The sequence below is a fragment of the Sus scrofa genome, chromosome 2 (assembly GCF_054392235.1).
Source record: "Sus scrofa isolate SSC_HxYL_T2T_F1_AM1 chromosome 2, Sscrofa_HxYL_maternal_Yorkshire_Landrace_v2.0, whole genome shotgun sequence".
NCBI lineage: Eukaryota > Metazoa > Chordata > Mammalia > Artiodactyla > Suidae > Sus > Sus scrofa.
In genome coordinates, this window is record NC_139384.1 from 6,462,822 (window position 1) to 6,483,179 (window position 20,358).

At 60.3% G+C, this 20,358-nt stretch overlaps 3 protein-coding genes across 5 annotated transcripts; 2 read left to right on the forward strand and 1 right to left on the reverse strand.

The window, feature by feature from the left end:
* Window positions 1–347: 347 nt before the first annotated feature.
* EFEMP2 (EGF containing fibulin extracellular matrix protein 2) lies at window positions 348–7,996 on the forward strand. 2 transcript variants are annotated; one of them, XR_014836821.1, is made up of 11 exons: window positions 348–528; window positions 837–954; window positions 1,181–1,229; window positions 1,840–2,046; window positions 2,626–2,748; window positions 3,039–3,155; window positions 3,301–3,886; window positions 5,271–5,653; window positions 5,741–5,867; window positions 6,108–6,303; window positions 7,183–7,996. XR_014836821.1 is itself a non-coding variant. In XM_005660679.4 (11 exons), exons 2-11 carry the CDS (start codon window positions 844–846, stop codon window positions 7,342–7,344), a joined length of 1,332 nt encoding a protein of 443 aa, XP_005660736.1. In that variant the 5' UTR covers window positions 348–528; window positions 837–843; the 3' UTR covers window positions 7,345–7,996. The 2 variants fall into 2 exon arrangements, 1 of the variants encoding a protein (XP_005660736.1); XM_005660679.4 differs by having other exon boundaries at window positions 3,301–3,420; window positions 5,534–5,653.
* Window positions 7,997–8,150: 154 nt separating this feature from the next.
* On the reverse strand, window positions 8,151–13,591 carry MUS81 (MUS81 structure-specific endonuclease subunit). 2 transcript variants are annotated; one of them, XM_003122526.6, is made up of 16 exons: window positions 13,184–13,591; window positions 12,940–13,069; window positions 12,616–12,701; window positions 11,940–12,038; window positions 11,757–11,825; window positions 11,547–11,632; window positions 11,127–11,267; window positions 10,856–10,951; window positions 10,650–10,771; window positions 10,455–10,552; window positions 9,839–9,955; window positions 9,650–9,745; window positions 9,311–9,439; window positions 9,119–9,222; window positions 8,559–8,642; window positions 8,151–8,466 (listed from the first exon to the last, which is right to left on the reverse strand). In XM_003122526.6, the coding sequence occupies exons 1-16, from the start codon at window positions 13,316–13,318 to the stop codon at window positions 8,400–8,402; spliced, it is 1,659 nt and encodes a 552-aa protein (XP_003122574.3). In that variant the 5' UTR covers window positions 13,319–13,591; the 3' UTR covers window positions 8,151–8,399. The 2 variants fall into 2 exon arrangements, with proteins under 2 accessions (XP_003122574.3, XP_020938478.2); XM_021082819.2 differs by having other exon boundaries at window positions 9,650–9,955.
* A 2,446-nt stretch (window positions 13,592–16,037) lies between these two features.
* Window positions 16,038–19,508, forward strand: CFL1 (cofilin 1; the record flags this gene model as incomplete). Its single annotated transcript, NM_001004043.1, is given in 4 exon segments — window positions 16,038–16,118; window positions 18,027–18,334; window positions 18,585–18,661; window positions 18,870–19,508. Coding segments are annotated over 4 exon segments (501 nt in total). The 3' UTR covers window positions 18,983–19,508.
* Between the last annotated feature and the right edge of the window lie 850 nt (window positions 19,509–20,358).

The following is a 20,358-nucleotide window of genomic DNA, read 5'->3' on the forward strand; positions in this document are numbered from 1 at the left end:
TCCAGGGTTAGGTGGAGTCTAAGGGCCCAGGATGACATTCTGGGAGGCGCAGAGTCTGGGTCCCTGGCATTAAGATGTGGGTGCACAGGAATTCCAGGGGTGCAGATTAGGTAAGGTGTAGGTGCGCAGGATGACATTTTTGGGTGCACAAACTGAGAGCCTGGGGGCTCCAGAGTGAGTTGGGGGCTTGACATCAGGGTCAATGCCCCAGGATCCTGTGCTAAGGGACCCTGGCCTGGCGCCGGGAGGCGGCTCCGGGCGGCGCCGCGGGGGACCGGGTGGGGGCCTGTGGCCGGCCGGGGGCGGAGAAGCGGGGGTCGGGGTCCCTCCCCCTGGCGCGGGCTCAGGAATCCGCCGAGGGGCGGGCGGAGGCGCCGGGGTGGGCCGCGCCGCGGCAGGCGGGCGGGGGGCGCTTCCTGGGGCCGCGCGTCCAGGGAGCTGCGCTGTCCGCCTGTCCGTCTCCCGCAGGCACTACCGGAGCCAGCCGAGCCGCCGGAGCCGCGGGCCTCCGGGCCGTCACGGGCCCAAGTGAGTGGCCGTCCATGGGGGGAGGGCGCCAGCCAGAGTCTCGGCCGAGTCGGCGGCGTCAGCACCGAGCCAGAGGCCTGCGCTCCTCGGCCCGAGCCACTGGGGGACCGGGCGGGGGCGGGGCGACCCGGGGCGGGTGGGCCCTGAACCCCGGCCTGCGTGATCAGTCGACCCCCGGCCCTGGGAGGCTCCGAAGCCCCAGACACAGTCCCGGGCGGGTGGTGTCGGGGACCGGGTCTCTGAGTCCTGGTTCGGGCAATGGGGGATCCGTGGCCCAGACGCCCTGACCCCCACTCACTACCTCCCAGCCCCAGGATGCTCCCCTTCGCCTCCTGCCTCCCCGGGTCTCTACTGCTCTGGACGCTGCTGCTGTTGCTCTTGGGGGCAGCGTCTCCCCAGGATTCGGAGGAGCCCGACAGCTACACGGTGGGGACAGTGGAGCCCCTGGCCTGGGCTGGGCTGGGCAGGGACACCAAGACCAGGATCCTGGGGTGGCTGCTGCTGGGGCAGGTTCTCCCCTCCCCTGGTCCGTGGAGCAGCTGGAGCTGTTGTTTGGAGCAGGCGGGGAGGGTGGCCAAGCTTGGGCTCTGGTCTTGGCCTGGTCAGTTAGAGGGGAGGGGGTGACCACTGGCCACCTCTGGTCCCCCTGTAGGAATGCACAGATGGCTATGAGTGGGACCCTGACAGCCAGCACTGCCGGGGTGAGTATGCTTGGGGCACCAGGAAGTGGATTGCAACTCCAGCACGGAGAGCTGCTGTGGGAGCCAGTGGCCTGTCCCCTGCCCAGCTCTGCCTGGCCGTGGCCAGCTCTGGTTCTCAGGGGGCCAGCTTAGCTGGGGGTGGAGAAGCCATCCAGGCCCCTCCCTCTCAGAGAAACATGGGACAGCCTCCTCCCACCCCCCAGGAGTCCAGAGACCAACAGGGCGCTGCCCAGAGGCATGGTTCCTGGCCACCTCCTCTAATCACTTTCCCCCCCAGCTTCGTGCCATCGTGACCTGGGAGGGCAGCGTCTGCGGGGGTGGGCGAGAAGGCCTGCACCTCACTCTTGGGCTGAGTTGGGACCAGGGCTCTGGGGCGGCATAGAGACCCTCTTGGGGATAAGAGAATGGAAGTGAGTGGAGCAAGAGCCAGCCTGCCACCAGCCCTGGTGGCACTGGGAAGTGGTCCTGGGCAGGCAGCCTTAGCTGAGGAGAGTGGGAAGACCCTTCCTGGGTCACGCAGCTTAGAGGAGGCTGCACTGGGCTCCTGCTGCCCACCCCCTCCGTGGCCAGCCCAGGAGACTGGCTGTGCCCAGCAGGCCCCTCTCCGCAGATGTCAATGAATGCCTGACCATCCCCGAGGCCTGCAAGGGAGAAATGAAATGTATCAACCACTACGGGGGCTACTTGTGCCTGCCCCGCTCGGCGGCTGTCATCAATGACCTGCATGGCGAGGGACCACCACCACCAGTGTCCCCTGCTGAACACGCCACCCCCTGCCTACCAGGCTATGAACCGGATGAGCAAGAGAACTGCGTGGGTGAGTGAGGGTCGGCTGCCCTGGTGCTGAGGCTTCCAATCCTTCTATCAAGTGTCTATCACTGCATTTTAAAAACTCACAGCTCATGTTCCTCCCTGGCTCAAAAGCTTCCTCGGGGCCGCTGGCATAATAATATCCAGCCCCTTGTCCAGATCCTCACTGTGGGGGGGCCTGCCCAGCTTCCGTCCCATGCCCAGCCAGCTTCCGGGATCCTCCTTTTGATCGCTGCAGGTGCACCGGGGGAGCGCTCGCTGTCAGCCTCTTCCCCTTTCCTGGTTTGCACCCCACTCCTGGGTGCTATAGGCCTCAGAAGAAGGTTCTGGAATCAATCAGTGTTCCTGGGAGCATGGACAGGGCCTTATTTCCTCTGCTTCCCTGACATGGGGTCTCCCAGGGTAGGGGTGCCGATATCCCAGGGACTCCAGACCAGCAGATTCTTATTTGTGCTGTTGGGTGGGCTGTGCGTTCCTGTTTTGGGGGTGTCAGTCACCCACACACCCACGTGAGCGGTATCTGGCCTGTGTCCTCCCACGTTGAGGTGTGGGCTCCCAGGTAGGGGCTGAGTGGTGTCTCCTGCAGACGTGGACGAGTGTGCCCAAGCCCTGCACGACTGCCGCCCGAGCCAGGACTGCCACAACCTGCCTGGCTCCTACCAATGCACCTGCCCCGACGGCTACCGCAAGATAGGACCCGAATGTGTGGGTGAGTCTGCGGAAGGGTCTCTTCAACCCTGCTCGGTGCCCCTGGCCTGCTGGCTCTCACCCTAGCACCTGACCCCATTCCACCCCACCCAGATTTCACCCCAGCCCCCTGCCACCTCTACTCTACTGTCATAAGACTCAGGACTGTATGTGTGAGTCCCGGCTGACCCGGCCCAGTCCAGCCCCGCCCCGAGACACAGAGAAGGCTGTGGGTGATAAAGCCTTGAGTCCCAGGCGGCGTGGGCCCCACCTGACTTCTGCCCTCAGCCAGCCTTCCCCACCTCCTCCCAGATATAGACGAATGCCGGTACCGCTACTGCCAGCACCGCTGCGTGAACCTGCCGGGCTCCTTTCGCTGCCAGTGTGAACCAGGCTTCCAGCTGGGGCCCAACAACCGCTCCTGTGTGGGTGAGGCTGGGCCGAGCCAGGCTCCTGGGTCCTGGGCAGGGTGGTGTGGGGTGGGCCAGCTCCCTTCCTGACCAACCCAGGGGAAGTGGGGGCTCTGGGATGCTCCTTGGCTTTCACCCCTCCCCGTTTTCCCCGGCACCCTCAGATGTGAACGAATGTGACATGGGGGCTCCGTGTGAGCAGCGATGCTTCAACTCCTATGGGACCTTCCTGTGTCGCTGCCACCAGGGCTATGAGCTGCACCGGGATGGCTTCTCCTGCAGTGGTAAGAGCCCCACTCCTGCCATGCGTTCCTCCATTTGATGCCACCATGTCCCTTCCACTCCGCCCCCGTACGCCTCCTGTGTAGTTCGCCCCAGCTGGTGGCAGGGCACCTGCAGAGCTGCCCACCGGAACTCCCAGCCCCCTGGGGAAGGCACAGAGGGAACAATTAGGTTCCCCACAGAAGCTCAGCAGGGAGACTGGGCAAAGGCATCAGGCTGATGTGCATGTGAGTCCTGAGCCGGGGCAAGTCATATTCTGAGCCTGTCTCTTCTGTAGAATGGGTTTTCTTGAGGATTCATTGGGGAAAGTACAACAGTCAGCCTCTATCGAGTCCCAGGCAGCTGCGTTTTAAAGTGTCCTAGCATTGGAGTTCCCTTTGTGGCTCAGGGGTTGATGAACCTGACTAGGATCCATGAGGATGCGGGTTCGATCCCTTTCCTCACTCTGTGGGTTAGGGATCTGGCATTGCCAGGAGCTGTAGTATAGGTCACAGACGAGGCTCAGATCCCGAGTTGCTGTGGCTGGGGTCTAGGCCAACAGATGTAGCACCAGTTCGATCCCTGGCCTGAGAACTTCCATATGCCATTGGTGTGACTCTAAAAAGCACAAAAAAAAATTAAAAGTAAAAAAAAAAATAAAGTGGAGTAGCATTTATTGAGAACCTGCCCTGTGCAGTGTGCTGCTCTCACATACTCAGCCTCTTTTAATCCAGCCAACAATCCTATGAGGTAAATGTGTTTTTCCTCCTTCAAGCTGACAGTAACAATGCCCGCATTTCATTGGGAGAATCACAAAAAATAAAATAAAGTACTTCAAGGAAGAGAGGTTAAGTGACTTGCCCAGGGTCACACAGCTAAGGGTGCCACGGGGCCAGGGCACTATCTCACGCCATGTCACCAGCCTTATAACCTGTTTCTGTTGTTCTTCACGCTTTGCTGCCAAGTAAGAGCACTCAGGGCCAGGCAGCATGAGGGGCACAGAGAAAACCTGGCTCTTGCCTGTGCTGCTCACAGTTGGCAGGAGGTAACTGTGCCCTGGCTGATTGTAGGTTGCAGGAATCAGGCAAAGTACTGAAAACCGGAGCAGACTGAGACGCCTCAAAGCTCACTCACTCTCGGAGTTCCTGTCGTGGCTCGGTGGTTAACAAATCTGACTAGGAACCATGAGGTTGCGGGTTCAATCCCTGGCCTTGCTCAGTGGGTTAAGGATCTGGCGTTGCCATGAGCTGTGGTGTAGGTCGCAGACACGGCTCAGATCCCGCGTTGTTGTGGCTCTGGCGTAGGCTGGCGGCTACAGCTCCGATTAGACCCCTAGCCTGGGAACCTCCATATGCCTCAGGAGCGGCCCTAGAAAAGACAAAAAAATAAAATAAAATAAAAAGGCTCACCCACTCTAACCCCTAATTTTATTGAGAGGGAAATTAAGGTCCCCCAAACTCAGCCAGTAGGATTTAAATGCAAATCTTGAGATTCCCAGTGTTTTTTTTTTTTTTCCCCTTTCTTAGGGCCGCACCTGTGGCATATGTAAGGCCCCAGGCTAAGGGTCGAATCAGAGCTACAGCTGCCCGCCTACACCACAGCCACAGCAACGCGGGATCGGAGTTGCGTCTGCGACCTACACCATAGCTCACAGCAGCAACGTCGGATCCTTAACCCACCAAGCGAGGCCAGGGATCGAACCCACAACCTCACGGTTCCTAGTCAGATTCGTTTCCACTGCGCCATGACAGGAACTCCTCCCATTGCTCTACTATCTTCTAGTCCTGGGACAGAGAGAGGGGTCTGTGAGCTGGGCAAACCTTTTCTTTTTTTTTTTTTTTTTGTCGCACCTGTAGCATGCAGAAGTTCCCAGGCCAGGGATTGAACCCTCGCTAGTGCAGTGACCCGAGACACTGCAGTGACAACACCGGCTCCTTAACTGCTAGGCCACCAGGGAACTCCTGGGCAGAACTTTCTTGAATCCTCTTTCCCCTTCCGAGCTCTGCAGGGCTGATCTCCTCCGCCTCTGTCTTCCTACACTGAGCCTGGCCTGGGGCTGGGCTCTCTCGATGAGCGTGTGTGGGGCTGCGCTGAGAGGACGGCCGTGGCTCAGGCCTCATCCTCACTCCCCCTCAGATATCGATGAGTGCAGTTACTCCAGTTACCTCTGCCAGTACCGCTGTGTCAATGAGCCAGGCCGCTTCTCCTGCCACTGCCCACAGGGCTACCAGCTGCTGGCCACACGCCTGTGCCAAGGTACAGGTTGCGCGGGGGGAGCGGGCAGGGTGGTGTCAGGGGCTGGTGGCCTGACATTCGGGTTCCAGCCCCTCTCCCCTGGCACAGACATTGATGAATGTGAGTCGGGTGCGCACCAGTGCTCGGAGGCCCAAACTTGTGTCAACTTCCATGGGGGCTACCGCTGCGTGGACACCAACCGCTGTGTGGAGCCCTACGTCCAGGTGTCTGACAAGTGAGTCAACTCGATGCCAGCCCCGAGTAGAAACTACAGCTCCCAGAAAGCTCTGCAGCTGGCTGGCACCTCTTCAGGCTGGCAAGTGCACCAAGGGCTGATGGGAGTTGCAGTCCTTCATGACTGCACCACACTAGCTGTTAAGAGGAGTGGGAGGGTGCTTTGGGGATCCCTATGGGGTGAGCCAAATTTGGAGGCTGGGCGAGGACCTCATTCGTGTCCCCATCTTGGGGTCTTCAGTCGCTGCCTCTGTCCGGCCTCCAACCCCCTGTGCCGGGAGCAGCCCTCGTCCATAGTGCACCGCTACATGAGCATCACCTCGGAGCGGAGCGTACCCGCTGACGTGTTCCAGATCCAAGCGACCTCGGTCTACCCCGGCGCCTACAATGCTTTTCAGATCCGTGCTGGAAACTCACAGGGAGACTTCTACATCAGGGTAAGGCTTTCCCCTAACCCACCTCTCAACTGACACATGATCCAAAATTAAATTCCGGGAAAACTTAAGTGGGAGACTCACCTCTGCCACCAAGCCCTGCCCCTTCTCTAAGTCCCATGGGGCCGGGGTGGGGATGGGGTGGGGGGGCGTCAGACTTCCTGCAGAAAGGAAGGGATGTTCTAAATCCCCTTGGTACAAACGAACTACAGATTGTTGAATGCCATCTAGCAAGGCACCCAGATACTGGGCTTTGAGTCTCTGTACTGGTCTGTGTATCTGGCCTCAACTGCTTCACCCTTAGAACAAGCAACTGGCACGAGAGGCCTTCGGAGGTAACGCACAGCAGAGGCTGGGAAGGGTGGCCATGTGGAGCTGGGTCTTGGAGAGAGAGGCAGCCGGGGTCGGTGCAGGAGCCTGGGGTCTGTGAATCCAGCTCTCTGCTGGTGGGGCTGTTAGGAGGGAGGGGTTCAGACAGGACTCGCAGTGAGACGCGTGCAAGGGTTTGTCTGCATCCGTGTTGGTTTTCTTTCTGAAGCTGAGTACTTTGAAGGTGAGTCTGCCTGCTCCAGGTCACCAAAGGCCCCACCGCTCCCAAGAGTCTGAAACCTGGCCCTGAATCATCAGCTGATGCTGGTCAGACAAAAGAACTAGCTACAAAGGGGGGGAAGAGCACCAGGGGGACCCTTCTGTGGGCAGGAGCCTGGGTGCTGGAGATGTCAAGGGAGTGGCGGAGCCGGGCGAGAGCCGGGGTCACGGGCTGGCCTGGGCTCTCTCCACTTCACAGCCAGCTGGCTGTGGGTCAAAGACCCGGGGCAGGGAGGTGGTCCTGGGGCGTAGGTTGACCCGATCTACCTGTCCCCCACCCATTGTACCCCGCAGCAAATCAACAACGTCAGCGCCATGCTGGTCCTCGCCCGGCCTGTGACGGGCCCCCGGGAATACGTGCTGGACCTCGAGATGGTCACCATGAACTCCCTCATGAGCTACCGGGCCAGCTCCGTGCTGAGACTCACCGTCTTCGTGGGGGCCTACGCCTTCTGAGGAGCGGGGGGCAGCCCTCGGGGAGGGGGAGGTTCCCTGCCGCCGAGGAGCCTGGGGCTCAGGGATGACTGTGTTCTGCTAAAAGGGAAGATGCTGTTTCGAGGGGCAGAGACAGAGGCAATAAAGGGACAAAGAAGGCGTCCTGGTGGCTGAGGTGGGCGGGTCACATCGCAGTGAACCCCAGAGCGGGCAAAGGCCAGGCTCGTGGGAGGTGGGCCAGGCCCACCAAAAGATGGGGGGGTGTCTCCACCCAGGCCGGGGCGGGGGGGGGGCACTGACAGAAGCTGCATCCCCAAGGCCGGGACTGGCCTACAGACCATGGGCCTCAGAAGCACCCTGCGAAGGGGGAAGTCAGGAGGCTGCCGAGTCCAGGCTTTAGCCCAGAGACTTGGGCTTGGCCGGTCTGCAGGGGGCCTGAAAAATCCAGCTCTAGACAGTGCCAGGAGGCCCTGGTTTCAATCCTAGCTTGGCCTCAAACTCTCAATTTGGACAAACGCTAGTAGCTCCCTGAGCCTCGGTTCCCTGGTCCCTGAGATGAGGCAATCGGACTGAGTGCTTTTCAGACGTTTCTGTTCCAAGCTACAGAACCTCTTATCAAAGAAAGTTTTATTGGATCGGGGAACTCTGATGATATAAACTAGATTCGAAGTTGCAACGCCTCACTGACTCCGTCTCCCGGGCGGTCTGAGGGCTCTGCCAGGGGGCACCCCAAGGGCCCTGCTGAGGAGCTCAGTTCATTTATTTATTTATTTATTTATTTATGTTTGACTTACTTTTATTTTTTTATATTTTATTGGCAGAATGGGTTTTATTTTTTTTATAATGCTTTTTATTTTTTTCCATTATAGCTAATTAAGGAGCTCAGTTTAAAAACCCTTGGACCAGAGAGTGTTGGCAGTTTCTGGCTGGCTATCTCACGAGATCCCTGGGGCCTGGCGTCGCCTCCGTAACACAGAAAGCTGCAAGCACTTAGATTTTTACTGCAGCCCAAAGATTCTGATTAAAAGGCTGGTGAGCCTGAGAAGAGGGGGCTGGGGCCTGTCCCGTGCCATGGCTCAGGTCAGGGGGCCAGAGGTGCAGTAGAGCTGTGACAAGGTCCTGCTCAGAGCGGGCCCCAGATTCCTGCACGAAGAGAGAGGCAGGTAAGGGTCAGAGCCCTGGCCAGGGTAACCCCAGCCCCACCTACTCCGCTGGGTCCTGGCCCTTGCCCTCACCGCTGCAGTGGCCCACACTTGATGGTGCTCAGCAGCATCTCCTGTTCCTTCGAGGTGGCACAGGCGTCATAGGCGGCCAGCAGGCTGGGAGTGGAGTGGAGAGAGCCTGAGTTTCTAAGTCTTGGCAATGGCTGACTCCTGGCCCCCCCTGAGCAGCTTGGGCCAGCATCACGGGAGACAGGCAGGAAGGGGTCAGCACAGGTTATTAGAGGAGTCAGGACCACGGCCACTCTTCCCGAACCTGGCATTTAAGGCCCTGTTCCATCTTTTCATGCTCCTCCAAATGTTTTCCAAGCACGGCTGTGCTTGGCCCAGTCTTCATGGCCCACGCCCTCCTCCAGGAAGCCACCCGTGATGCGCCAGGTGGAATGGCCCCCTCCCTGCTCCCAATGCCTGAGAATCTGTTTGCTGCCCACTGGCCCTTCCCCACCACCTGCCCTCTGTGAACTCCCGGGTGTCAGCTGGGGCTATCCAGCCCTCACAGAGCCAGACCACCCCACAAAACGCTGGCTGAGCCGAACTCCATGCGGGCAGAGCACAGGGGCTCCGTGGGGGCCTACCTGGCAGGGGTACTGTACCGATCCACCAGTGCGGCTGCCTTCTCCCCGCTCACTCCACGCACCTGCATCAGCTGCCTGGCAAACACCTCCCGCACAGACTGGGCCTGGGGGCGGGGGAGGACGAATCAGGGGTGGCCTAGGGCCCAGGGCCAGACCTCGGACCTCAGAAGGAGGAGCTGGGAGAGGACGTACCTTGTTCTTCATGGCTCCCGTGTTGAACTCATTGAAGGTGAGAAGTGAGCAGAGAGGGTTTGGGGGGGGCCCAGCCCTTGATACAGGGTCCTCTGGGGGTCCCCAGGGGCGACTGCGGAGGGTGTGGCCCTAAGAGAAGAGGGGGCTGAGGCCAGGCCGGAGCTCTAGGGCACAACCCCCAGTCCCACCTGGCCCCATGGCCCCATCCTAGGCTTCAAGGGACCCCATCCTAGGCCTCAGCGGGCCAGCCTGAGAATCAGGGGTCTCATTCTCCTCACCTTCCCTGAGCGAGCCCAGGGCCCGGGCGGGGGCCAGCGCCGGCCACACGGCCCTGCTCACCTGGTAGAGTCTCTGCAGGCCCCTTGTCAAGAGGGCCAGGTAAGCAGCTGACTCCTTAATGTCCGCCGTGCGCTTCACAAAGAAGCCATCAATGACCTGGGGGAGACGATCCAGGGAGGGAAAGTGGCTCCTGAGCGGAGCCATGGGCTGCGGGGTCCCTGCCCGCCTGGCCCTGCCCTCCCAGCTCACCTGAGTGTTGGTGACAGCCTGCAGCAGCGTGCTCTCGGGAAGGCTGAGGTTCTGCCCCGAGCCACGCTCCTCCACCAGGTATACTGGGTGCCCCAGGCCGCAGCGCTTCAGCCGGAACTGGGCAGGCAGACAGGGAGGGTCAGGCCTGGATGGCCATGTGCCGAGTGTCCATCATGTCACCCTCAAAACTGTCACGGACCCCGGTCCCACCAATCCACCTCCTCGTCCTCCTAGCCAATCCACCTGCCTCAGAGCGGCCCCGCCCCTTTGCTTGTGCTGTTCGCCTTGTGTGGAAGGCCCTCGCCACCCCGGGCCTGCACGCGGCCTGATTACAGGGCCAGCCCCGCAGCCAGCAGGCGGACCCAAAGCCGTGGTCCCACTCCTGGAGGCTGGAGCCCCGTCCGCCTGGAGCGCAGGGGCCGCACGCCCTCAGGGTCTTCAGGACGTTCCTCGGCCCAGCGCAGAGACCCTGCACACCTGCTGGGGGCCTGGGAGGGCCCAAGGGGGCTGATTTGGGCCTGCCCTGCCATAGCTCTAGCGGCTGAAGGAGGAGACCCTCAGAAGCTCCCCGAGCGGGCAGGGAACAGGGAGAGCAGCGAGGCTCGCGCACGGGCACCTTCTGCTCCCGGAAGCGGCCATCGATGATGCTGCGGCACAGGTCATCCAGCCTTTTCCGCTCCACGATGTGGTCCAGGACTAGTTCCCTGGGTCTTGCTGCCGAAAGGCCAAGAGGGCTCCTGTTGGCCCGCGTCGCGTCCCCTCGCCCACCAGGCCCTGCCTCTGACACCCACTGCCCATGTGTGCCTTTTACCGGGGTCTCTGGGACTGGTCTCCTGTGCCACCCACACGAAGTCCCCAACGTGTAGCTTCCGCACCGTGTGGGTCACTCGCAGCCGCTGCAGCTCTCGGAGCAGCTCTGGCCTGTGGCCCGCCCTGGAATTGCACAGCGAGAGGCCGGAGTCAGAGAGGCCAGGGCCAGCCCCGCAGCCTCTCCTCCGCTGCCCCCGCCTCACTTACCCCCTGGTCTCGCCAATGTCCACGCACAAGAGCACCCTGTACTCTCCAGGCCCCAGCTCCAGAGCTGGCTGCTCATCACTCCCTTCGCTGGCGCCACTAGGGGGGGAGTGGGGGTGGGGGTGGGCTGGGGTGAGGCCAGAACTCCAGCACCAGGGCTGCGTGGCCCCCAGCCCAGCTCAGCTGTGGCTGATGGAGATGGGGTGGGGTCTTGGCCTCATTTCAGGGCCCCTCCTGCTCCCCTGGTTCTCCCTCTCCCTCTCCTCCTCCTCACAGCTCAGCTGAGGCCGCTCCTGGCACTTCTGGCTCCTCCCCAGGGGACTCCTCTGGCGCGGTGCCCACATTCAGCGAGCTCAGGCCCTCTGACTCTGCCAGCCTCTGGGCCAGCTCCAGACCCTCCGGGGTCAGTGAGTACCTGGGAAGCGGAGAAAAGGAATACAGATCTCCCTTCTTCACTCACACTTGGCGGGCTCTCCCGCCTGCTCCCCAACCTTGGTGACCCTACACAACAAACCCAGCGGGTCCCCAACCCCCTTCCTGCTGGCCGTGTTCTTGCCCCCAAATCAGCTTCCTCTGGACCTGCCCAGGGCCATTCCTCAGGCCCGCAACAAGTTCATCTCCAACTGTAGGGCCACCCTCACACATCACACGCGCTCCCCTGGCCCCCCTCCTGCATCCCATGTTGTCAGCCCACCTAGCTGGCCGGTGTGTCCTGAAAACCAGGTTCCTGTGGAGGAGGGAGCGGAGGGCTGGCCAGGGCTGAGCGCTTCCAGGGGCTACCTGTTCACAGGGGAGGAGACCCTCAGAGAGCTCCCTGTGCCCCACAAAGGGGGTGGCTTCTGCTGGGCTCAGAGTGGGATCCAGAGTCACCTGGCTCCATCCCCCCCCCCACCCTGGTGCTCACCCTCGGAGCCTTCTGGGCACAGCCCTGCAGCAGCTCCTCCTTGGTTAGGAAGCCATGGCCGCTAGGATTCTGTAACCAAGGCAAAAACAGAACCAAGATAGGTTCAGGGCCTGAGCTGGCCTCCTCCAGGAGCCTCACTCCCACCGCCTGTTCCCCTGACTCCCGGGGTGGCCGGACACTCACCAGGTGTTCCCTGTACAGTAGCAGCAGTACCGCTCGCGCTCCTGAGTGCCGAGCTGGCCAGTAGCTGCCAGGGCCCCCTGCTTTGCGCTGGGTCGGGACCTGAAAGGTACAGGGGAGATGTGAACACAAAAGCCAGCCAGCTGTTGTGGACAGATTCCCTGGCAGAGCTGAGGTTCAGGTTCCACCTCAGTGGACTATGTAGCCCTGGGCAAGTCCCTCAGCTGCCTCTCGAGTTTCTCTATCTATAAAACAGGCCATGTGATGGGATGGTCTCCTGCAAAGTTGGGATGAGACAGTGGCCACTTTGGGGGTGGGAATGATGTGCGTGTGTGTGTGTGTGTGTGTGTGTGTAATCTGCCTGGTCCAGCCTGGGTTCTACCACCCACTGCAGGACAGAAGAGGTAAGGCAAGAAAACACAACAGCAGCATGTTCCACAACTTTACTGGGCTTGGCCCCCTGAAGAGCTTAATCGCAAGACTCACTCAACGGACTTTATTATAAATCAACATCCACACCTACAGATGAGAAAACTAAGCATCAGACAGAACGAGTCATTCACCCAGAGACAAGTGTCACATGGGTAGGGGGATCTTCACCCAGCTCTGCTAAGTCCCCCAAGCCAGAGAACTCCCGCTGCTCCCACTTTTCCCTGGGCTCCTGCTGCCCCCTCCTCACTGGCATGGAGGAGTCCTGGACTTCAGCAGGTGGCCTTTCCCGGGCTGGACTCTTCCGTCCAGATGGTGATCCTGGGGCATGGTCACCTGGGGGAGCAGAAAAGAGTCAACCCCAGACCCTGGAACTCGGCAGACTGGTCTGGGAGGCCACCAGTTCAAGCGGCTGCTGAGAGCAGTCAAAGAATCAGCCACGAGCCCGACTTCAAATAGCAACTTGGACAGGAGTGGGGAGCCTGAAGGTACAAACGGTATCCCCGGTGGTGGTGACGGAGGCTACGCCTGGGGGAGGCTCAAGGGACCAAGGCCTCCTGGCCGCAGCACTCACCACCTGATGTTCTGTGTTGCTGCAGCCGCTGGTCCAGCATTCGGCAGAGCCCGTCTCCAAAGTGCTGTAGGATCTTAGCTTCCTTGCCGCTGCGCAGGGGCAGTGGGTACCGCCGGAGGGAGCGCAGCGCCTAGGGTGGGGTGGGTGGGTAGCGGGTACAGTGCTGGGTCGCGGGGCTGGGGAGGTGCCTGATTGTCTGGCCCCGCCAGCACCTGCCCCACCTTCAGGCCCGGTCAGAACCCACCTTCTGAAACACGAATTGAGTGCGGCGCCCCCTGCTGGCGGCCTCGTCCCGCCACTCGGTCAGCCAGCGTACGAAAAGCGGGTTTGGGCAAAGCGGCAGCGGGCGTTTCCGACCCAGGCGGACCGGTGCTGCCATCAGCGCCCGGGCGGGTCCTCTGGCGCCTCACGGCGGCAGGACTGGGACGCCGCCAGTTCTGGAAACGGGATTCGAACACCTGGTTCCGGCGGCGGAGGCGGGCCCTCTGCAGTCACGTGGTCCCACGCGGGTCACTAACCAGAGGACGGCCTTCTGCTGCCCTCCCCGCCTCTGCACTCTAAGAGGTTGGTGCCGCACGTAGTGTCTACCGCCTTTCGCTCTCCTGTTGCTCCGGCACAGGACCAGCCTTTTGGACGCGCCGAACCCAGGCCTGGACCCGCCCCTTCCATCTACCCCGGATATGAGAGCGGGAGTCCTTTTTGTACAGGAGAGAAGAGGGTGCACAGCGCCCCCTATGACTGGGAGGTCTGGCCGGGCCGGGCTTAAATGAGTAACCCGAGGCTGTTGGTTTCAGACTGGCTCTAGCGGAGGACGCTGGAGAAACTGGCCTAGTGAAGAACCCGAGAGGTGGGAGGATGGGGAAGCAGATGGGTTCAGTTGTTTTTGTAGGAGGGACATTAGGAATGAGGACACAAAGGTAACGCAGGAAGAGCTGAAAGACCCTCCGAGGAAATGGTGATCCCGTGTGGGCCTCCCCATCCAGAGCAGTGGGGGAGGGGCGCGAAGACGAGGACGTGCAGGGAAGGCCAAAGCTGGGAGGACAGGGAGAGGGAGACAGTAGACAAACAGAAAGGGGACAAGTAGGAGGTGCTGGACATCGAGGCATGTGGGAGGGGCTGACATGGGCATGTTGTTGGATTCGGGGTAGCAACCCGGGAGTGAGAAATACGGACAAGGGAAGAACACTTCATCGTTCTTGTGACTCGTTGGAGGTGGGGGACTCTCAGGAAGGTTAGGATGGGAACTATGCAAAGGGGGTTCCACTTGAGCACGAGAGTCTCGCCAGCAAGTTACAGCAGCCGACATCTGCCATACCGGAAGTGGCGAGGTGTGGGTCTGGGGCCTTTCGGGAGTGGAGAGGCGGGCGCCCGAGCTCCAGGCCTGCCCCTTCAGACTCCGCCCAGCCTCGATCCCGCACCCCCCGGCCGGCTCCGCACTCCCGCCTCCCGCCTGACGCTGCCTTATAAGGAGCCTCCAGCAGGCGTTCGGATTGGACCCGCCCCCTCTAGTCTCTTGTCCTAATAAGGACATCTAGGGCATCCCGCAGCTAGGGGCGGGCGGGAGCGCGTCTCCAGGGTAACTGCGAAATCTCCCACCCCCCTCCTCGTTGCTCTTGGAAACTCCGAAGCTCAGAAAAGGTGGAGCCAATCTCATCTTGTAGCAAGGTCTCTTGCAGGAGGCGGCGGTCGAGCTGCGGTCCCCACCTGATGCTCCCGGTGGGGGGGCAATGCAGCGGTACGTCCCCGACTACAGTCCCCGGCATGCTCTGCGACATACCCCAGTCTCGGGTGTTGCTCCCCAGCTGAAGACCAAGCTTCCAGCTCTTCATTTACAGCCTTTATTCTGCATATGGGATCGATGCCCCCAATTCTCTTGTTTGCGACCCTGTCTTCTGCAGAGTAAGCGGCTATGGCCTTTGTTGAAAGCCAATGAAATCTCCCTGGAGTCCCCCACCCTAGTCTGTTTTTTGAAGGTTATGCTCCCACAGAGCTTCTGTTTTAATTTCTGTGGGTATTAAATTAACCATATGCCTGGTTACCAACTGGAGAACGAGATTTAAGTCTGGTTTAAAATCTGTTTCCTGGAGTTCCCGTCGTGGAGCAGTGGTTAACGAATCCGACTAGGAACATGAGGTTGCGGGTTCGATCCCAGCCCTTGCTCAGTGGGTTAAGGATCCGGCATTGCCGTGAGCTGTGCTGTAGGTCGCAGACGCAGCTCGGATCCCGCCTTTCTGTGGCTCTGGCATAGGCTGGCAGCTACAGCTCCGATTCGACCCCCTAGCCTGGGAACTTCCATATGCCGTGAGAGCAGCCCAAGAAATGGCAAAAATAAAATAAAATCTGTTTCCTCTGCTCACTGCCTAGTAAAAGGCGGTAATCTTCGAATGCATAAATCCCTGCTCTTCTCCCTTTATTGCCTCATGAATATGCCAAATGCCTTTAAAACTAGTACAAAGCTCTATTTTCAAAGATTTCTTTGTAGTCTTTCCTTGTGTTTTTTTTCTCTTATTTTATTGAAATTGCATATCGCCTTTCCTCAGTAGACAAGAGTGTCTTTTGCGTATGGAGAATGGTTAATGAATGTGTCCTGGATTGAAGTCTCCTTATACTTGGGATTGTCCTTGCTCTAGGACTGGATTCCAGACCAATGAATAGTTGCTTCAATTCACAAAAGCAAAATACCAAGTCACTGGAAATTTTTAGACCAAGAGATCCAGAAAAACGCCAGGATGGACCTTAGGAAAACCGTTTCGGTACGGGATAAAGAAGCGCGAAATCGAGGCTCATTTTCAGGTCAAATCACCCAGCACCGAGGCCTTGGCTCTGTGCAGAGCGTTTCCTGGGGCATTCCACCAACCCGCGCGCTCTCCGTGCTGTAGTCCCGCCCCTCTCAGCTGTCCCCGGACTACACTTCCCAGTATGCAACGTGACGACCAGACGCTGTCAGATGAAAAAGACTCTGCTACCCAGCTGGCCCGAGGACAGCGCAGGAGCCTCGGACTTCATTTCCCGTCGGTCTTCAGGAGGAGCGCCGGAAGCCCGCCCCGCCCCTCATTGTGCGGCTCATACTAAACGGAAGGGGCCGGGAGAGGCCGCGTTCAGTCGGATCCCGGCAGCAGCTGAAGCGGCTCTTGTCTTTTCTGGCTCCTTGCTATCTCCTTTTCGCTTCCGGAAATATGGTGAGCGGCAGGCCACGGCGCGGGAGGGGAGGCGGCTGCGAGTCGATTGTCTGCGTGCGCGGGAGGGAACGGGGGAGCGACGTCGGCACCCCCTCCCCCAGATCCCCCGGCTGGATGAGGGTCTCGTGCTGAGGGGCGGGCGGCGCTGGGACGCGCGTGCGCGCCCGCGGGCGCCGGTGAGGGCCGGCTTGGACGTCGCTCGCGCGCCCCCTGGACTCCCCTCCCCTCCCCCACCCCGCTGTTGCGCCCGCGCGGACACTGGCCGTGGGGGAGGGGTCCAGGGCGCGCGGGTGCGCGGCCCTCGCGGAGCAGCCGGTGTCGCGCGTCGCGGCGGGGCCGAAGCGAATGGGTTCGCGGGTGCGCGCGCGCGCTGGGAGCACGCGGCATCCAAACCTGGCTCGGGGGCGGCGAAGGAAAAGCGCGCGAGCGCTCTCGGCGCGCGCGCCCCACCCAAGGGCTGTTCCTGTCTTCGCGTCACCCTCCCTCTCAGGCGGGTCTGTCTCGAGAGCAGGTGGCAGGGATGCCCACAAGGGGCGGGGGCGGCGCGGCTAGCTGGGATGCGGGGGTGTCCGGGTCTTGGCGCAGGCGCCTGAGATTGGGGGCTTGCCCCGCGCAGCGGACCCCGCAGCGACCACGGCCGCGCTCGGGAGCGAGCCCACGAGACGAACTGGGTTCTCCGCCGAGTACTCCCGGCGAGGGATGGAACGGCGCTGTCGGCCGGCGCGTGCGCACTCGCTCAGGCCTGGCCGCCGGGCCCGAATCCCTGGACAAGTGGGGCCGTCGGCTTTCCCGGATGGGGCCTGAGGGTGGAGCTGAGTTTAGGGAAGTGACCCAGGCGGGCACCGCCCGGAAACCACCCCGCCCCCTCTGTTCAGCCCGAAGGCTTCGAGGGCCGAAGGTTGTGTAACGTGCCCAGGCCCTCAGCGGAGGGGACCAGTAAGCTGGTGGGTAAAGGCGATTCCTTGGGGTTGAGAGTCTAGAGGTGTCTCTGCATCTGTGTACCGGTTTTTCTCGGGGAGGGGTCTGAGTCTAGCCGATCTCTTCTCCGCCTACTCCGGAAGCGGCTCAATCACGTGGCCAGCTTCCTCTGCAGTTCCGGGAGCGGGGGCAGGTTTTTACCTTGGACAGTCACTCTCTCCCGGCTAGGTTGGGCCCCAGCACGACCCAGAAAAGTTTAAAGAGCTCTCAAGGGCCGTGGGCTCTTGGTGTTTGGAGTGCTAACTTAGATCAGTGACCTTTGGGGCCTGCATATATTCTGGGGAACAGGGAGTTGTTGGGTAGGGCCTTAATTAGGCGTTCGTGGTTCTTGCTTGGGTTTAGGAAGACCCCAGCGGAGGATAGGACAGCTTGTGTAGTCACTGCGTGGGACAGTTCTAATGGACTTGTTAGAGCAGTTGAGCACCGCTGGTGTCCCATGTAGCATTATGGGGTCCTGGTTCTCAGAGATGACTGTAGCCTGGGTGTCTGGGTCCTCTTCCACCTCCGTGAAGTTCTGAGTCAGCACAGGAGGCAAAAGCCGAGATTGAGGATGTGAGTAGGAAACGAGCCAGTAGTCAGTTCTGTAGGTTCTTTCAATTCTGGGCTCCCATCTGGGCCAAGGCTCTGCTGCTCGCAGGTCTTCAGACTCTAGCCTGCAGGATGTCAGGCTGGGAAGGAAGGATACTGAGTTACTTGACCAGATGTGTCTCTCACGGTTGCCATTCTGGGGTTGTGTGACATCTGGTCCTTGGACAGGAACTGGGGTGGGGAGATAGAGACACTTGTCTTGGGGAGGGGATTCATGACCTCTTGGGAGTGAGGACTACACCCCGTGGCGTCTAGACAGATCTCCCCAGAAAGCGGAGGAGGGACTTCAGGGCACTTCCCAGAAACCTCTTCCTTACGAGGTACATGCGGCCCGTCCTCTAGGCCTCCGGTGTGGCTGTCTCTGACGGGGTCATCAAAGTGTTCAATGACATGAAGGTGCGTAAGTCCTCGACACCGGAGGAGGTGAAGAAGCGCAAGAAGGCGGTGCTCTTCTGCCTGAGCGAGGACAAGAAGAACATCATCCTGGAGGAGGGCAAGGAGATCCTCGTGGGTGACGTGGGCCAGACTGTAGACGACCCCTATGCCACCTTTGTCAAGATGCTGCCGGACAAGGACTGCCGCTATGCCCTCTATGACGCCACCTACGAGACCAAGGAGAGCAAGAAGGAGGACCTGGTGTTCATCTTCTGGTGAGCTCCTCCTGCGGGCACCTGCCCCGGCTCTGCCCTGCCCGGCGCTCTCAGGCTGGGGAGGGCCGCCCTTGGCTGCTGGTTAACCCCGAGGGGTATGTGTGGAGGGACAGCGTTGTGCGAAAACGCCAGTCAGGGAGGAAGTTGGTGAAAGCGCCAGTGCTTCGCGTGTCTGGAAGTCATTCGCTGTTGGAGGGCACTTGGTAGAGGCGGAGGAGGGGGCGTTGCTGGAAGTTCTCTTTCTTTCCAGGGCCCCTGAGTGTGCACCCCTGAAGAGCAAAATGATCTACGCCAGCTCCAAGGACGCCATCAAGAAGAAGCTGACAGGTAAGGGCCAGCATCACTGGTGCCACACACGCTTTCCACCCAGGCCTTGGCTGCCCGGGCGTGGTGGCGGTCCCCCCCTCTCCTTCCCTGCCTGCTGGAAGGCAGCCTGGTCTCCTCCATCTGTTCTGACCAGCTCCTTCTCAGCTGCAGCACCCCCCACCCACCCCCGCCCTTGTTCCTCACAGATGTCCCCCCTTCTGCCCCACAGGGATCAAGCATGAATTACAAGCGAACTGCTACGAGGAGGTCAAGGACCGCTGCACCCTGGCAGAGAAGCTGGGGGGCAGCGCCGTCATCTCCCTGGAGGGCAAGCCTTTGTGAGCCCCCTCCAGCCCCCTGCCTGGAGCATCTGGCAGCCCCAGACCTGCCCACGGGGGTTGCAGGCTGCCCCCTTCCTGCCAGACCGGAGGGGCTGGGGGGATCCCAGCAGGGGGAGGGCAATCCCTTCACCCCACTTGCCAAACAGCCCCCCCCAACCCCCTGGACCTTCCCCCTCCTCCCACCACCCCTGACGGTTCTGGCCTTCCCAAACCGCTTTTGATCTTCTGATTCCTCTTGGGTTGAAACAGACCAAGTTCCCCCCAGGCACCCCTGTTTGGGGGGGGCCTGTATTTTTTTTAACGACACCCCAGTTCCCGACCTGTTCCTTCCTTTTCCCATGCTGCCAACTTCTAACCGCAATAGTGACTCTGTGCTTGTCTGTTTAGTTCTGTGTATAAATGGAATGATGTGGAGATGACCCCTCCCTGCGCCACCTGGTCCCCCCCCCCTTTCCCCTGGTCACAGCCACTCATGGAAGCAGGACCAGTAAGGGACCTTCAATTAAAAAAGAAAAAGACACAACAATAAAAAGGCTCATTAATGGGATGTTTGTTTCAAGATTGGGGCCCAGGGGACCTCGTGGGGGAGGTGTCTCTTTATGCCCCACCCCCGGCCAGCCTGCGTGCACCCTCCTCTGGCCCCAGTGGAGCCTCTTTCCTGACAGTTGCCACTCTGTATATTCTGGTGCCATAGTTGGCACCAGACTGGCTGTTGAGGAGGTAGCTGAGCTGAGGGTGGTGCTGCCGGCTGCAGGGGTCCTTTGAATAGAAGAAGGGTTTAGTGCCTGCGCAGCCTTTGTTGCCCTTACCCCCCGGTGGGAGCAGGACGGTCAGGCTGCTCTGATGCCCTGCTCAGCCCAGCCCTACCCAGCCCAGACGTGGCTGTGAGACTTCTGGTCCCTGGTTGTCTGAGCTTTTTCTCCACTTCCACTGTTCTCTTTGGCTTTCTTTGCCTTCCCTGGATGGCTGACTCATGAGGGCTGGGTCCAGCAGCTGCTGTGAGTCAGAAGCCAGGTGGAGCCTGTGGCCTTCTGCAGATGTGGCTGGAGTGCAAGGTGGGGCCAGCCAGGTGGAGCCCAGGACTTCAGACTCCTGGTGTCCTGGACCCCACCTTCCTCTGTTTAACCAGGAGGGTGTTGGCTGGAGCCCCAAGTCTTGCCCGCATTACCGTGGGCCCTGTCCAGCCTGTACTTTGGCTTTAACCTGCCCTGCAGATAAAAGTATTCTGGAAGTCTTGCCCCAGGGGTGGTAATACAGGATTCATGCCCCTTCCAAGCAACTAAAAAACCTCTTGGAGTTAGAGCTGGTTCTGCAGTTCCTTTCCAGTATCTCTGGCAGGGAGGCAGGAAGGGGTGGTTCATGTTACTGATTAGGAAA